Source organism: Podarcis filfolensis (assembly GCF_964270895.1).
Source record: "Podarcis filfolensis genome assembly, chromosome: 13".
In the NCBI taxonomy this organism is placed as follows: Eukaryota; Metazoa; Chordata; class Lepidosauria; order Squamata; family Lacertidae; genus Podarcis; species Podarcis filfolensis.
The window spans coordinates 17067762-17085705 of NC_139615.1; the positions used below are offsets into that span (position 1 = coordinate 17067762).

Genomic DNA, 17944 nt, shown 5'->3' on the forward strand with positions numbered 1-17944 from the left:
GATAAGTAATTATTGGGTAGACTCGTCCACATTTTTCTTTCTTTCTTTCTTTCTTTCTTTCTTTCTTTCTTTCTTTCTTTCTTTCTCTCCCCTCTCTCTCCCACCCACGCAAAATACATAGTCAGCATCACGGTCTTGCAGTCCGATTCCATGGAAGTTTGATCAGAACTAAGTCCAAGGTGAGCATGCCTAGGATTGCAGTCCTAATAAAACATTTAACCTGGAAAAAACAAAGTGATTTCCAAGGAAAGGGCTTTTAAGAGCAAGGTGCAAGTGCAAGAGAGAACAGAGAAACAAAAGACCGAAAAGGCAAAAGGAGGGAACCAAGAAGTAATATGTTAAGGGCGCTGGGAAATGTAGTTTGGCGAGGGATGGACGAAGTTCCCAGGATTCCTTTTTGTGTGTAGGTGTGTGCTTTCAGTGTGTGGCGTCTATGCAGTCCCCCCGCATCACGAACGTAGTTCATTCTAAACCCCGTTTTATGTATGGCTGAGCAGCCTCTCAAACCAATGGGCTCTAGCAGGATGATTTGGACTCTTGAGAGAACCAGGTTCAAAACCCTCATTAATGCTAAAGCTTTGTCCAGTCATGTGCCAGGCTAACCTAGCCTCACCTATTGTAAAGACAAAATGGGAATAATCCCATATATTGGAAGTAGGGTAAGATGATGAGATAAGGTCCTTCTACCCTCTAATTGCATTCTCTATGAACTCATCTCCCCACTAACAGGAGATTTTCCCCATGCATTTTTACCCCCTTCTCTCAGGTGACCTCTCTCCCCCCACCCCTGTGCATTACCTGAGCCAGCTGCTTAGCAACAGAGAATCATAGAGTTGAAAGGGATCCTGAGGGTCATCTAGTCCAACCCCCTGTGATGCTCTAACCACTGAGCTAACTGCCTAGTTCGCAGCAGCACTTCCTTTACTGGCTCTTCATTCAAATATGGGGCCAGGACCTGTTTTCACATGCCACATCCATTAAGCTTGATGATTCGGGACAGACAAAGGGAAGTAGTTTTTCATACACAGCAGCACATAGTTAAACCATGAAATTGGCTCTCACAGGATGTGGCGATGGCCAGCAGCTTGGATGGGTTTAGACAAATGGATGGAGGATAAGGATTTTGCTGGCTGCAATCCATGAGGGCGTTGCATCCTCTCCAGTATCAGAGGCAGGATGCTTCCGAGTGCCGACTGGAGGATCACAAGCAAGGGAATGCATACTATTGCTGCTATACCCTGCCTATGGATTCCCATAAGCCACTGGTTGGCCACTCTGAGAACAGAATGCTGATTGGACGTGCCTTTGGTGTCCTCCAGCAGGGCTCTTAACCTTATTCTTTTGAGTGCTGCAGCAAGCAGAAGTGTGAATTTGAACACTGTAAAAGCAACAGCCTGCAAAGAACTTCATCACAGCACCATGCATTTCCTGTGTGAAGTGAATTGACCCCCTCCACCGCCACCAGCAAAGCAGTGGTCCAGTTGCGAAGAAAACCAGGTCTGAATTAGACATAGACAAGCTGGCATAATTGCTGCCAAATGTGCTGTTTTGTTCTTAAATTCCGCCCCGCACCCCCCGAATTAGGGATCCATGCAACTGCAAAAATATCTGAATTGGCTTCCTAGGTGGATCAGCTAGATTTAAGGATAAGTGCCTGTGCCAATGCTGTCAGGTAGTTGTTGTGTTGACACTGGGACTTGCCATGAGATCTGGCCAGGTCAGATATTGCTGAAATGGCAGGAACTGCTTCTGAGCAGAGGCAGAATGCAGAGGCTTTTATCTTAGATGGTATGAATGTATTATTATACCATGATGATGATGATATCCTTTTTGAGTGCTTTAAACTGCTTCATGTCGATTCCCACGTCCCATAATTTGTCTAACAATCTGGTAAGGTAGGCCAATACACCACTTTTTCCAAAAACCACCTAGTAAGTTCATGCATACGGTAGGATTTGAGCCGGCAACTAAAACTTGCTCATCCTTTTGCCACTTCCCTAAACTAGAAATGACGATGTGGTGCTAGGGAATAAAATAGTCTTCCAAAAAAAGGCAAAAGGAGCTGCATTGGTCCATAAGGAAAATAACAATCCCATGGTTGGTCAATACCTTTATTAGGACCAATTCATTTTGTGACATTTTGTTTGGTCCTAAATCAAATAAAGGTATTGCCCAACTGGATTTTGGAATTATCTCTTTCCTCTTTGACCCTGATTGGTAGAGACACCTCTCATCGGAACCTGGTTGTCCCTTGCTACCTTAGTTTCCCCCTCCTTTGACCTTCCCAAGACCCTGGCAGGGCTTATTGTTTAGGCATATAAAGTTGTTTCCAGCTATAGGGCTTTTCAGATTACTTTTTTGGACTGTTACATATCAACTGTATTGGACAAGCTGCTTCTTAGAGAATCCTAGATGTTTATATCTTTTTTAAGGGAGATTTCTAATGCAACAACCCTAGATCTTATAAACATCTGCTTGGGATAAACACTGTAGCTCCCCGATTCTAAGCGCACTGGACTCGTTCTCACATGCATTTATTTTGCTTGATTACTGTATACTTGGTGGCTGAACTGCCTCCATTGAAAAGCATTGGTTCAGGTGGCATGAAAGTCCTATCTGCTGCTATATAACTGTGATCTGTGATGTTCCTTTTATACACACAAGGAGTCATCCATCATCTTCCTCTTGAAGAAAGGCATAAGTGCTTTCCCCATTAACCTGGAAAAAAAGCTGACTCATTCATACATACATGCACCTAAATCATAGCTGTCAACTTTCCCTTTTCTTGCGAGGAATCCTATTCGGAATAAGGGAATTTCCCTTAAAAAAAAGGGAAACGTTGACAGCTATGACCTAAATGCATTGCTCAATATGTCATCACTTGTTTGTTCAACCTGGAGTGACATGCAGCTGAATTGTGTGAACAGGCTCCATGGAAAAACACTGTGCTGGGCAAACGAGCATCCCCTGTTGTGGCTGTTTGAGCCATGGTAAAGGTAAATGTAAAGATAAAGGGACCCCTGACCATTAGCATGGTAAAGGTAAAGGTAAAGGAACCCCTGACCATTAGGTCCAGTTGTGACTGACTCTGGGGTTGCGGCGCTCATCTCGCTTTATTGGCCGAGGGAGCCGGCGTACAGCTTCCGGGTCATGTGGCTAGCATGACTAAGCTGCTTCTGGCGAACCAGAACAGCGCACGGAAACACTGTTTACCTTCCCGCCGGAGCGGTACCTATTTATCTACTTGCACTTTGAAGTGCTTTCGGACTGCTAGGTTGGCAGGAGCAGGGATCGAGCAACGGGAGCTCACCCCATCGCAGGGATTCGAACCGCCGACCTTCTGATTGGCAAGTCCTAGGCTCTGTGGTTTAACCTACAGCGCCACCTGCGTCCCATTAGCATGGTACAGGTCGTCAAATGGTGGATGTCCATGTGTGAACCAGCCAGGAACCCCAACTGTTGTGATGAAATTCTATTTATTCAAAGCAATCTGTTTGGCTGTAGGTGGACAGGAAGCATAGCTTATTGGTCCAGGAAGCATAGCTTAGTGCAGGCAGAATGCCACAGCCCCAGCCCCAGCCCCTCGGACCTCCAGTTCAAAGGACCTCAGGCAACAGATGGCATGAAAAACCTCTCTGCCTGAGACCTTGGGGAACCACAGCCAATGAGGGCAGACAAAACTAGGCTAGGTGGTCTGCTTCCAACCACCTTTTCTTGCAGAGAACCCCCAGGCACAACTTACATCCATATCTATGGGCTGCGTTCAATTAAGACTCATTAATTTATGTGCCTAAGTTTGTCTTCTCCATTGATGTCAACTTTGAGCAGGACTGACATTAGATCGAATCTCATAACAGTGCTTCATTGTTCTGAAAATGACACTGTTTTTGCACGTTGGTTGTGCAGACCCAAGTACCCTTCAGTCTTCATTCCTGGTAAACGGCATTTCTGGTAACACTGGAATGTTGAAAATGCTGGACTTGCAGCGGCATAATCCTACATATGTTTACTTGGAAATAAATCTCACTGCCTTCAGTGGGGCTTACTTCCTGGTAAATGGGTTTGGACATTGCAGCTGAATGGACATTCTTGCCCTGCAACCAGTTGCAGTTGACAGTTGCCCATAGTTGTATGACAACGCTAGGTGTCTCTTCCCAGTACCAGTGCAGTTTTGAAAAGTTACAAATGTACCCTGCTATTTCAAAAAGTGGGTTTGCTATTGGCACATTATTTTTATTAGAATTAAATGTTGGATGTGCCCATATTGCCATGCTTGTGCTCAACCAGTGTTGCTTCAGTCAAACTATTGCTCAGTGATCATCAGCATTCTTCACTCTTGAGTCTCCAGATGTTGTCAGACTACGGCTCCCATCATCGCTGGCCATTGGCTAACATAGATGGGAGTTGTAGTCCAACATCTTGCGACCAATGGGTGATGAACACGGAGCTTGCTGTAGGTTACTAAGCAGTTTGAAAGAGAAAGTGGCAAATAGTCCTCAGAAGAGAGTTCAGCTACTTCTGTCCTCTTGGGCAGAAATAATCAGACTAGCCCAAACCCTCTTTTATTTTGACCTCCCCAGAATTCCTTTTCATTTTGCGTGCATGATGATTTGTGCTCATAGAAAAGCATGGATGTTTGAAAAGAGATGTGCAAACGACAACCCTTGATTTCCACACACCCACACCCCAGAGTTTCTCCCTATTCTTTCCCCACCTCCTTTAGAAAACACAGCACTAATAACCTTGAACCCAGCATTTCCTAGGAATAGTAAGACACCCCGCCAGAAATCACTGCAGTTTCAATGTACCATTTTAATTCAAAATGGCATCTGATTGTATCTAAATATACACAGTTGTATCCTACCCTTGATCTTAGGAACCCTCATATAAACTTTAGTTACAATATTTTAAGCGGTGTCTGAATGCACAAAGAATAGACAATCAACTTTCCAAAATACATATAGTAGATGCATGTGTGTGGTGGTATACGTATTTTATACTTGATCACCTGTGACCCAGTGTTTCCTAATAATAAACCTTAGATCTACCTTCCTACAGTCTTAAGCCCATTTTGGCTGAGGTGATGGGAGTTTTGAGTCCAACAACGCCTGGAGGGCCACAGGTTCCTCATTCCTGCCATGCAGACAGAAAAACATCCCAATCCTGATCGTTTATTTTTTTTTAAGTCACACTTAAGTTGTTTATTTGTTTATTTATTTTCTGGCACCAGCTGTCTGCATCTAGCCATTGTTATTGAACATTTATGGACATTTTTAGTGGGCACAGTGTTTTTACAATCCTTATCTCATTTAGCCTCACAACAACCCTGGGAGGTAGGTAAGATGATGGCTGCCTCAGAAGGTTGTTTACCAACGAATGAGCTCAGGACCGTTAAGCGATTTGTGCATTACAAGTGCTCTATAAACATTCAGCAATATTTCAAGATGAAGGGCAAACCTTACTTTATGGGGAGACAGTGTCAGCAGACATCAAATTTTGCAGAGTGAGGCAAATGAAGAACAGCCATAGCCAAGCAGACTAAGATGAGAAACAGGACGATACTTTTTAAATTTAATAGCAGGGACGAAAATGAAGTAATTAAATGGCCGTGGAATGAGGTGGTTGCCTCAGGCAACGGTTTTGCAGGATATAAAACTGAGTATGGGGGTCAACGCAACGAAGTGAATTTAACAGTGTGCTTGGTCATAATATAATATATGGATTTGTGTTTTATCATTGGTTTGTGAGATGACTCTGTGTGTGTGTGTGTGTGTGTGTGTGTGTGAGAGAGAGAGAGAGAGAGAGAGAGAGAGAGAGAGAGAGAGAGATTTGGATTTTCTGCCTGAGGCACCAAAGTGGCCCTGAAACAGGCTACGCAAAGAGTGGGTGGGCATGGGGCAGGCTCCCCATCAGGTCCAGAATAAAAAGGAAACAAGGAGATGTGGTTAAGAGTAGATCTAGGAAAAAAGTGAAAGGAGTTTCTCATTCTGGGTGGCTAGGAAGTGTTCACACAGTGGACCATGCAGCCTCTCTAGGCTATCTAGTTAGGGCATCCTTTTTCAGCAGGGGGTCGGTCCACTGTCCCTCAGACCTTGTGGGGGGCCGGACTATATTTTGAAAGAAAAAAATGAACGAATTCCTATGCCCCACAAATAACCCAGAGATGCTTTTTAAATAAAAGCACACATTCTACTCATGTAAAAACATGCTGATGGTCCGCGGGCCGGATTTTGGGCTGGATCCGGCCCCCAGCCCTTAGTTTGCCTACCCATGGGCTAATTTGTATGAGTTGGGGGATCTCAAAAGATGCTTCAACAACATCCCCCAAACCCACTTACTGTAATCTGCCTTAGTTTGATTTGCTTGATTCTCTACCCCCTCCCACCCCCCTGCCCAGTGTTGTATTCCTGTCCTGGTCTACACATGGCAGCAGAGTGCCATTTTTAACTGCCCCTCCATATGAAGTAAAGGTAAAGGTAAAGGTAAAGGTACCCCTGCCCGTACGGGCCAGTCGTGTCCGACTCTAGGGTTGTGCGCTCATCTCACTTAAGAGGCCGGGAGCCAGCGCTGTCCGGAGACACTTCCGGATCACGTGGCCAGCGTGACGAAGCTGCTCTGGCGAGCCAGCACCAGCGCAGCACACCGAAACGCCGTTTACCTTCCCACTAGTAAGCAGTCCCTATTTATCTACTTGCACCCGGGGTTGCTTTCGAACTGCTAGGTGGGCAGGAGCTGGGACTGAAAGACGGGAGCTCACCCCGCCGCGGGGATTCGAACCGCCGACCTTACGATCGGCAAGTCCTAGGCACTGAGGTTTTACCCACAGCGCCACCCGCGTCCCTAACCCTCCATATGAAAACTCACTGCAAATGTTTGGGGGAGAGGGAGGGGGAACCCAAAACCGTATGCACAGAAGATAAACGTTCTGTCTCAGGCTGTACCTTGTTTCCGGCTTACGAGGACAGCATTTCTCCCCACCCCCCTCACATGGGAGCATTTGGAAATGTGACTTCCTGCCTGCAGCCTGAAGTGGTCAAGTCCATTCTGCCACCTCAGCATTCTACCACCACCTCAGCCTCGCCTGGCTCTGCGGCATGTGTAGACCAGCCCTAGAAATATGTGTGATAAGAGAACAAGAGTCTCCAAATTCCTTGGAGTGCTTTTTCATAAATTCAGTTGTCTGCTCGGGGCTGACTTTAATGGTTCTTTTCTGGGCCTGTCTTCTTCACCTCTGCCCCCACCCCGTCGGCCTGGACTGGACACATTTTGCATGCAGGAGGTTCCAGGTTCAATCCCTGGCTTCTCCAGGGAGGGCTGGGATAAAAATCCCTCTCTGAAATTGCCAGTTAGGGTAAGCCAGGACTTCTTGTGCTCCAGATGTGGCTGGACTGCAACTCCCATTGTTCCTGGCCGTTGACCATGCTGTGTGGGGCTGATGGGAGTTGGAGTCCCGACAAGATTTGGAGCAGAAGCCACAGGTTTCCCGTCCCTGGTGTGCAGCTAGAGGAGCCATCTATGGAGCCAGATGGGCCAGTGGTCTGACTTAGTAGAAGTCAGGTTGCATTTCAAATGCACACATTGTCCTCTCCTTCCAGCACCAGTGGGGAGCAGAGTTCCTCCTAGATGGTTCTGGGCATGTTCACCACATGCATAAGCTTTCTAGAGCGATTGCGAGAGGGCAGTCACATGTGTCCAAGATGCACATGCGGTACAGTGGTACCTCGGGTTAAGAACTTAATTCATTCCGGAGGTCCGTTCTTAACCTGAAACTGTTCTTAACCTGAAGCACCACTTTAGCTCATGGGGCCTCCCGCTGAGGTAATATTTCTGGGTTAGCGGAGTCTGTAACCTGAAGTGTATGTAACCTGAAGCGTATGTAACCTGAGGTACCGCTGTATTACCATCCTGTGGGCAGATTTATTTTTAAAAGTTCAAAAAAAGGGGGGAAGAAAACCTGTACAAAATCTCCTGCCTTTTGATGAATGCTACATGAGTAGGAAGGGGGGTTGACTAGATGACCACTGAGGTCCCTTCCTGTGTAATGCTATGATCTGTACCCTGAAACATCCATCTCACCCTGGCTGTTTACCCACTGTCAGCTTAAAATGCAACAAGGCCATTTCTTCCCCACTGAGTTTCAGAGCATATTTGCATGTGGTCGTACAAATCGGTATGCTTAGGTATGTTTCCAAGTCACTGTCTGTCCACACTAGTGGACAGAGAACAGGTGCAAATGTCCCCATATAGCTTTGTAGTCTACGTCCATGCTCCCATTTACCCTACACCCAGTGCGCTTTCACCGCAGGTCTGAGAAGTGGTGCGCACACAATGTTAGCCACAATCCATCTCTATCCTGTCATTTCTGCATTTTGGATGCATTTTCGCCTTTAAAAGGCACCCAAATTGAGAAAAAGAGCAACCTAGGTGTGCTCTAAGCCAGTAACATGAATGCAGGTTTACATTTTCAAATTGGACGAAGGGACAGTAGTCTTAATAAAGTACAGGATAGAAGTGGACTGTGGGTGATGTCATGTATATAAAGCATCACAAACCAGCAGTGGGAGCTCCCTGGATGCAGAGTGAATGGGGATGTGTACACAGCTCAAGTATCTGTCCCGTGAGCAAAATCCACAAATTTAACATGTTATCCAAAAGCCTTCTGCATTTGGGTCAGATTATGAAATTGCCTGAACCTGTACATTCAATGCCATGAAAAGATCAAAAGCCCAAGCGCATTTTATAGCAATGAGAGCCAGTCCGATAAAAGATATCACTCTCTCTGCCGGGCTTCCTCTCTTTCTGCCAGATAGTTTTAGGATCTGCCCTTTCTGTGTATGTTTTTGGCAAACAGTTGCAGACTTTAAAGTGCCTTTGAGCTGAGTTGACCTACCTACATTGTGTTAACAGCAGCCCCCTGCACGGGGGAGAATGAGGAGCTTAACTCCTGATGTTACGGACTGCATGTTTGAAAGAGACACATGTCTCTGTAGCCGTGTGTTTACATATCTGATACCCATATGTAGTTTAATTTTGAAATTTTGGGTGTGCAAAACATGAGTGGGCATAACTGCTTGTGAGCAATGTTGCCATTTCTCCATGTGCTGGTTTAGTCGAGTTGTGTGTACCTCAGCATTGTGGCAGCTGAGCTACAGGTAGACAGCTGTCTGTAGCTTCTTAGTGACAGTTGGATGTCTTTGTTTATTGTTGTTGTATAGCTGCTGTTATTGTATAGCTGTTTATCTGTGTGTAAGATCTTAGACACATGTTTCTCTATGCCCCTATATGGGTGCTTTCAGCTTTTATTTTTTTGGGGGGAGGGGGTGTCTTATATCACAAACAGGTTGCTCAGATCTGTTTTTGTGTGTCAGTGTTTGGCATGCTAGCCTCCCCACATTCCCATATTTTAGCCCACTGTACATGCCATACCTTGAAAGCACATGACTTCTCCAAAGAATCCTGGGAGCTGTAGTTCATTCAGGGAGCTGGGATTTTAGCTCTGTGATGAGTGAACTACAGTTCCCAGGATTCTTGGAGGGGTATAATGTGCTTTAAATGTGTGGTTGCAGAGACACTCTTGCATACTCTGCATTCAGTGCACTGCTGATTTGAGAAGTGGTGTACACATGGTGTTAGCCAAAATCCGTATCTGTCCTGTCATATCTCATTAAATGCCATGTTTTGATGCATTTCCCCTCCAAACCAACTTCAATCAGAATTGTGCAAAGGAACGACCTGGCTGCATTTTAGACCAGTAACGTGTACACAGCATCAGTCATGAATACTCGTTGCTTTTCTGCTGTTTGCCATCCACACCAGTAGGTGGCTCTTTACCAAAGGTGCTTGGAGTTGTTTCTTGTCCTGCCCCTCTACCACTTCTCCCCTCCACTACTTTCCCCTCTTGCTGCCTTCTTCTGTCCTGGGCATGCAGGCCTTTCTACAGCAAAATTTTCCTAGGAAGTGATCAAGAACAAATGTTACCACCCTTAGTATCATGTTTCTCAATTGGCAAAATAGAGGCTTGTGCTTTGGGGCGGGAGGTACACAATACTGTGTTCATTTCTGGTTTGGTTTGGTTTTTTTAACACTGAGCTTGTGCAAGAGTGACATTTACCTGGCTAAGACTTGCACAAGAGTGATGAAGAGGCCTTGCGCAAGATCTCTGTATTAAAACTTGAAGAAGAAGAAGTAGTACATCTGTGTACAGTGGTACCTCGGGTTACATACACTTCAGGTTACATACGCTTCAGGTTACAGACTCCGCTAACCCAGAAATATTACCTCGGGTTAAGAACTTTGCTTCAGGATGAGAACAAAAATCATGCTCCGGCGGCGTAGCGGCAGCAGGGGCCCCATTAGCTAAAGTGGTGCTTCAGGTTAAGAACAGTTTCAGGTTAAGATCGGACCTCCGGAACGAATTAAGTACTTAACCCGAGGTACCACTGTACTGCAGTCTCCCATGCTCTATGTGGATATCTTGAGAGAACAGCTCACCTTTACAGTGTTGTTAAGATTCTGCAAAAGGTGGCTGGTGCAAATAGGTACAGTGGTAGTGTTTGGGCTGCCGCAAACAAAATTGCTAGGTTGTGCTCAGGTGAGGAGCAAACAGAAGTCGTAGGGGTGTGGCATTAGAGGCCCGTCCACTGAAATACCACCACATGTGACAAACCAACCACCCTGCCAAAAATGCACCAATGAGCTTCAACGGCAGCAATAAATGCACATTTATAATGGGTTGTTTTTGTTTATCAGATTTTCCACGATATGGAGAAATCCAAATTAAATGCAAAAAAGAAGAAGAGAGAAATGTGCTAGATTTTTATTTTGATGCTAACAATGTCAGGTGGACGCTGCCCAAAATTTGAGTGCATGAGTGGCACCAATTGTACAATAAGCTCCCATATGGAAGCATCCCTGTCTTTATTTTTGGCTAATAGCTTTTCCTGCTCTTGTGTGTTTGTTTGGACGTGTACCCAAAATGCACGGCTGTGTCTATGCATCTGGTGCACATTTGCGCATGCAGCCACATGAGCATCCCTCGAGGTGAGGTGTGTGAGCAACTGCACACGCGGTTGTGTGCGTGGGGTGTGTTTGTGTTGGGTCGCCTGCTGCTGCTGCTGCAACCGCCAGTATAGCTGTCCTAACTAGCTACACCTCTCACGCCTCCCCTTCGCTCCTTCTTTGAGCCAGTTTACGAGGCTTCATCCTGCCAAGCTAGGGCTGTAAATCCCAGAGCTGTGAAACCAACCGCCACCTGGGGGACTACATGGTGCGCCACGTGACGCCGGATCGTTCAGTCTGCTGCAGCTCAATCCTTGTCTCTGTTCTGGCTGGGAAGAATTTCAGGGCAGAATTTCCAGCAAAATCTAAGGCTGCTTACACACCATGCATTTAAAGCACATGACCCCCCTCCCCCCAAAAAAAAAGAATCATGGGAACTGTAGTATGTTATTGGTTCTGGGAACCATAGCTCTGTGAAGCACAAGGACTGTCCAATGTCCACTTTATATCTTGTTTTCCTGGGAACTTGCCCAGAACTTCCAGTGTGGCACTTAATGGGAAAATCTCCCAGGTAGATCAGCACCAGGGGTCTCTTTGCCCAAAAGGCAGCTGAGAAATAAAACTCGCGACTACCCATCCTTTCCGTTATCCAAGTGCGTGTTCGAGTGTCGCCAGTCTTTACATTTTTAACCTGAACCAGTAGCATGTTTTAGAGGCTCAGCTACAAAAGCAAAAACATTGCAGGCAACAGAAACGTCTTTTCAACCATGCACTCCCAGAAGCGGGGGTTTGCCGCCTTTGCCACCATGTGCCACGCAAAACAGCACCATCTGTTGATCTGCCCATCAACCCATCCCAGCCCATGTGCAACTTGCTCAGCTGTCTAACCCTTGCATGGCATCCATTTTCATGCACACTTACCTATCGGTCCCCTCAACCTGCTCTATAACTTCGCCTCTCTCTGTCTTTCCCATCGCTCCCCCAAGTCCCCCTCCTTGCCTGCCTATTGATCATCAGAGACATCTACCGCAATATTTATGCATGAGTCTCTGTGGCGGGCCCAGAAATGTATCACCCAGTGGGTTTAGCACTGTGTGTCACCTTCATTGATCTTTCGGCTTCGCTCAATCGCAACAAGAGGAGCTGGAGCGGGTTCAAGGGTCAGTGGTTTTAATGGCCGAGTTGGTTGAGGAAAGGCTGTTTAACAGAGTTCCAGTCTCGGTGCTTTACGAGGCAGTGGGTGGTGGGAGAAGCGGAGCCTTCTCCAGCCACTGGCTTCTGAGTTTGCAGAGTAAACACGAAACCTGACCAGGTCCTTGGGCGAGTTTACCCAATGGCCTCTTTTCTCTCCGGTATCTTGTTTGTTTTCAAGTTCTTTCTATCTCGCCTTTCATCGCAATAAAGCCAAATACTCCAATCGAGCAGCTAGCAAAGCCCTAAAATATGAAGGAAAACAATTACAGCACATGGTGTCAATATGATGACACAGGAAAACACAGTGGCATCAAGATATAGTCCTCCCTTCATGGAGGGAGGCTGCATGTGGACCCACAGACACATTCAGTACCTCTGGAACTGGATTATGTGAACCGGCCTCAGCGTATAATCAAGGATTCTACCCTTGTGATAACGACCAATGCTATCTATGTTGCTTTCGTTCCATCTTTAAATGATCCCGATGTAATTACTTCCCATTTTGCCTCTGTTTCTTCTTCTTCTTCCTTCTGCATCTTTGTGGCTGCAAAGTCTGTTGGCCATATATTGAGGCCAAGAAAGCAAGCCTTTGCAGAAGGAAATGGACATATACACACCTGCCTTGTTCACCAGGCCATCTAGTGCCCAACCATAGCTCAGTGGCGGAGCACTTGCTTGGTGTGCAGAAGGTTCCAGGTTCAATCCCTGGCATCTCCTATTAACAAAACCCAGCAGGCAACAGATAATGTGAAAGGTCTTTTTTTGCCTGAGACTCTGCCCGGAAAAAGCTGCTACCAGTGAGAGGAGACGATCCTAGCCTAGAGGGACAAAAGCCTAAGCTATACTGGGCCCCTTCCAATACTTGTTGTCTAATTCTGGGTGGCAGAAGATCTCCGGTTGGAGGAAAGTCTTCCCCTCAGCCCAGGAGCCTGAAAGCCCTTTTAAGTGGAGATGCCCCAGGACCAAGCCTGGGCTCTTGTGCATGCAGAAACTGTGCTCTACCGCTTAGCTCAGGGGTCAGCAACCTTTTTCAGCTGTGGAAAGACCATGTGGTGGGACTATATTTTGGGGGGGAAATGAACAAATTCCTATGCCCCACAAATAACCCAGAGATGCATTTTAAATAAAAGGACACATTCTACTCATATAAAAACACGCTGATTCCCAGACTGTCCGCGGGCCGGATTGAGAAGGCGATTGGGCCGCATCCGGCCCACGGGCCTTAGGTTGCCTACCACTGGCTTAGCTTGAAATTGAAGGGCATACAATGCAGGCCGTTAAGGGGCAGACAGGCTGGATGGATGGATGGGAATTCGGGCAGGCAGCAGCCGGGTTTTATTTATAAAAAGAAAGGTTCTTTAAGCCTGCCTTGAACCACACCCTTCCCTAATGCCGGCTGAATGAGAGCTTGCCTCCCGTTCCTCAGTGTCGGAAGAAATAGGGCTCTACGTGCAAAGGTGTGAGGTTGCCAGCTTTTCCCCCGCAGGACCCTTGCATGCTAGGAAGAGCTTCACCGGTTAAATTCTGGCCTGCCCTATCTCTTTGCCCAGGTTGGCTTTGGAAAATGGCCACCTTGCATAGCCTCTGGTACCTTTAAGGGTTAGCTTCCGGGGTGGGGTGCCTTTTTCATCAGGCTGGTTCCTCCCTAGATCCCCCCTTTCTGTCTGCCATCCAGGGAGACCAGAGACATGATTGGAGTTCAGGACATGCCCCAGTTAGGCAAAGGGGGTGGGTGGGTTGCAAGGCTGGGCTGGGGAGATGGGGCTGTGGCTGGGGGAGAGGCTCACAGGCCACATAGAGAAAAGCCCCCAGGCCTGAGGTCCTGCAGCCCTGTGTCAACAGAAGGGGGAATTATGCCAGGTATGACCTCTCCAATCAAACGCAATGGGGAAAGTTACATGGTGGGATTCTTGCCAACATGTTAAAAAGGAGGGTAGGCTGTTTTTTTCTCTATTACTGAAGGGATGAACTGACCAAGTATGAATAGAGGAGCACTGCAGAGCAATTCCAGTCAAGGCACCTCGCAGTGCCAAGCTGTGCACATCTACTCACAAGTAAACCCCATTGAGTTCGGTAGGGCTTATACCCAAAGAAGCAGGCCAGGGGCTTTGCTTTCAGCCCCCTTCAACTCCTTTAAGCGGGATGTGGGGCAGAATGAAATAGCTATTTTGAAATCAGATGTCCATTCTGCCCATGTTGGTATTGTAACAATGGCATTTTAGGCTTCTGGTGTGAAGCTGGGCATAAACCCACTGCCAGAATGAAGCAACATTCAAAGGTTTTGCTGAAGAGTGGCACGAAGCCAGGGCTGCCAACTAACCAGGAACTGCCTACTTGGCCTGTTCATATTATTTTCATATCTGCTTGATACACAGCAATCAGCAGGTGAAGCTTTTTGCAGCATAGGGATAAGTGTCAGCTTGATCCTTGATCCTTGATCCTTGCTGCAGATCTAGCTCTGTAGTAGGGGGAATAGGGCCCAATAACAGGAGGGGGAAAAAATAAAGGAGTTGGCTACCAACCCTACATGTCTCCGTAAAGAGTCGGCTTCTGTGAAAACCCAGCGAAGGATCCATGATTTTATAGCCACGCTCCTAACAAATTGACCTACTTGGTTGCACTGGCAAACTGGTAGATGGTTTCGGTTCTGGGAGGCGAGGGGGAACCCTTTGAAATCCAGACTTGATTCCCCAGCTCCTGGCAAAGGGAAAATATGCAGTTTGCTCTCTAAGACAACACAGGATGGCTTTTCCATGAAAACACCTTGACTCACCCCCTCCTTTACCCCTCCCTCCTGCAACAGCATCACTATTTCCGAATACCGACGGCTTCTTTTTTCCTTACCTCACGGCAAAGGCGCCGGGATGACTCTGTCGCAGGGCAGGAATTCCCTAACCCAACCAACCCCTCCTTCCCCATCCTGCCTGCCAACCAGCTGTATGCTCAGAACTCTTGCCAGGAGCCTTCCAGGGGCACCTCTGGGCCATTCCTTGTTCCCCTCCGAATTCCCTCTGCAGCCAAGCCAAGGCATTTCCACACACACAACGTTGAAAAGTTGCAGCACCATCCTCTCTCTTCCCCTGCCCCACACCACCCATGCCCACCCTGCAGGCATGAAGCCTACATTGGCCAAGCTGCACATTTCGTTTTTGTTTTTATTTTATTTCGTCTGCCCTGCAGAAACTGCATCTGCACATGTGGGCAGGGGGCAGATCTACTATGAAACTAATGATCTACTATGAAACTAATCCCAGAGGGCCCCCCGAAGCAAATTTGGCCCACATTGCTTAAAATTTGGGGTCTAGTAGAACCAATTTGAGGTGCACAACTCAAATGGTTTAATTTTCTGTTGTTTATATTTCACCAGTCCCAAAATTTGAGATGTTGTAAAGGTAGAGTGTTGCAGTACAGCAATTTGAAGCAAAATCTGAGGTGTAGTGTTTTTGTGTGTGTGTGTGTGTGTGTGTGTGTGTTTTGGTGATCTGTTATGGAACAACCCCATTGGAGAAGATAACAGTGGTTACCCAGACCTTGTTGCTGTTTGAGAAGAGGGCCCCATAACAGTTTTAGGGCCCCCAAAATGTAGGTCCACCATTGCATGTGGATAATTAGCAATGGGGGTGGTCAGAAGTCAGGCCGGCCCTACCTTGAGGCAGGCTGGGGTAGCAACAAATCCTTCAATTTAACATAGCCTTCCCCAGGGGTGAACTACAGTTGCCAGGATTCTTGGGGAGAAGCTTTAAATACTGTGAATGTGACCACTTGGAACATCTAAAACACACAGGTGGGGAACCTGTTGCTGAGCTCCCATTTGCAATATCTCAATGACACTTTTGCAGTACTAAGCCCCTTAGAATCACCTTTATTGCCCACACAGAGACACCTCTGTGAAATGGGACTAATTTAGTACTACTACATCACAGGGCTTGTTCTGAGGATGAATGAACACAATTGAGAACAGGAAGGTTTTTGGACGGAGGGTTGTCTGTGCTCTTAGCCACAGGGATCAGACCACCCAAAGCCCTGGAGACAAAGCAGTTTAAAAAAATGGAAAAGAAAGCATTGCAAGAAAATATTATTCAAGTATTAAGCAGCACATATTTCCTGACGCTTCCTCTCTCTCGCCCAGTGAAAAAAAGGGAAGAATGAGTGGGTGGTTGAATTACAGAAGAAAGAATGTGTACAAAAATACATTTTATCCCACAGCCAGAAAGTCCGTCTGTCCAACATTCAGCTCCATGAATATTTTAAGGAAGTGGGCAAGAGGTCAAGGCTGGATAGCAGGCAGGGTAGGTCATGATTTGAACCCATAACCTTTGAGTGAAAGTGGCTTCTGAGGAAAAGAAGAGAAAAGGGCGTACTTGCTAACAGAATCAAGATTTCGGGGACACAGTGTTCTAAATTCTCCCAGCAAACCCACCCAACAATTTCCAAACACACACCTGTTCCCTGAACCAGAAGACTTCTCCTTCGCTGATAGATCCCAGACACCTTGGCTCTTAATCTCCGACTTTAAGATAATAGGACACCTGGTCTACACATGCAACAGGATGAGGTGGTAGAGTCCTGAGGTGGGAGACTGGACTGTACCACCTCAGGCTGCAGCTGGGGAGAGTGTTTTTTAACCTATCGTAAGTAAACACACAAAGCACTTTACTGCTGTCTGAATTATTTCTATTTTTATTGCGTAAGCTTCAAAAATGCAGCTTGATGATGATGATGATGAAAGGCTGTTCCTGACTGAACTTCTTTCTGCTTGCAAGTGTTGTATCTTCCTCTCTTCCCCAGGTTTAAAGGCCAGGCCTTCGTCCTCCTTCTAACCATGATCTTTGTTGCTTTCTCACTTTCTCTGCAGCATGCTTGTGTCAGGTCTTAGTGGCGCTGCTGAGTCTGTGTGAGGCCCTGTGGGCAGCTCCGGGCCCCCGTCCAAAGCCTACAGACTTCCGAGCCGAATTCGATTCCATTGTCCATATGGCGAGGAACCTGCTGAGCGACACCAAGAACCTCTTCAACCACTTTGTAAGTCAAGCAGCCAGCTTGAAGCTGCATTAGAACAAATCAGACTATTGGTCCACTTAACTCCAGCGCTGTCTGCTCTGCCCGGGAAAGACTCGCCAAAAATCTGCCACCAGCGTTTCCCGTGAGCTGGAAATGCCAGAGATTGACCTTCCACACAAAAAGCAGATGTTCTGCTGCTGGGCTATGGCCTGCCAAAGATGTGAGCTTTGGGTGGCTTCTAAATGAAGTGGCAGTACATTGACTTTTTTGCCTCCTGGCCCAAATGAGACAGATTCAGAAAATGGCTAATTGGGAACCTTCCTTCTGTTTCCTTTTCCTTTTAAGAAGCAGAAGTTCCCACTTGGAAAAAGAAAATCTTCCTAAGAGATCTTAAGAAAAAATATGATATTTTGTCTTGTTGTTTGGAAAATAAATTAAATAGGAGGGCATATCCTCCCCCTTTATTATTTATTGGTTGATGTTCCTGTTCAGTTGCACTATTTTGTGGTCTGATTTCCGCCATTCCTCTTCCCTGTACAGAAAAACCGCTACCCAGCAGAAGGAGAACACAAGCTAGAAACGCTGCCTGTGTTATCCATGACTGCGGTGGAACTTGCCAACATCCAGGTAAAAGAGGCCTCCTCTTCCCTCTTCTCCCATCGCCCCTGCCCATAGCTATCAACTTTCCCTTTTCTTGTGGGAAATTCCCTTATTCCAGCCCTGCTTCCCGCTGCTATCCTGGATTGTTAGATAT

General features: G+C 46.7%; 1 protein-coding gene across 6 annotated transcripts in view; it reads left to right on the forward strand.

The window, feature by feature from the left end:
* The window catches only part of IL11 (interleukin 11), a 76324-nt gene that overhangs the window by 53948 nt on the left and 4432 nt on the right, over nucleotides 1-17944 (forward strand). For all 6 annotated transcript variants that reach the window (XM_083582169.1, XM_083582170.1, XM_083582173.1 and 3 more), the window contains 2 exons: nucleotides 17048-17211; nucleotides 17731-17817. In XM_083582169.1, the coding sequence (XP_083438295.1) occupies nucleotides 17164-17211; nucleotides 17731-17817 (135 nt within the window). In that variant the 5' untranslated portion in view covers nucleotides 17048-17163. The remainder of the gene's footprint in view (nucleotides 1-17047; nucleotides 17212-17730; nucleotides 17818-17944) is intronic.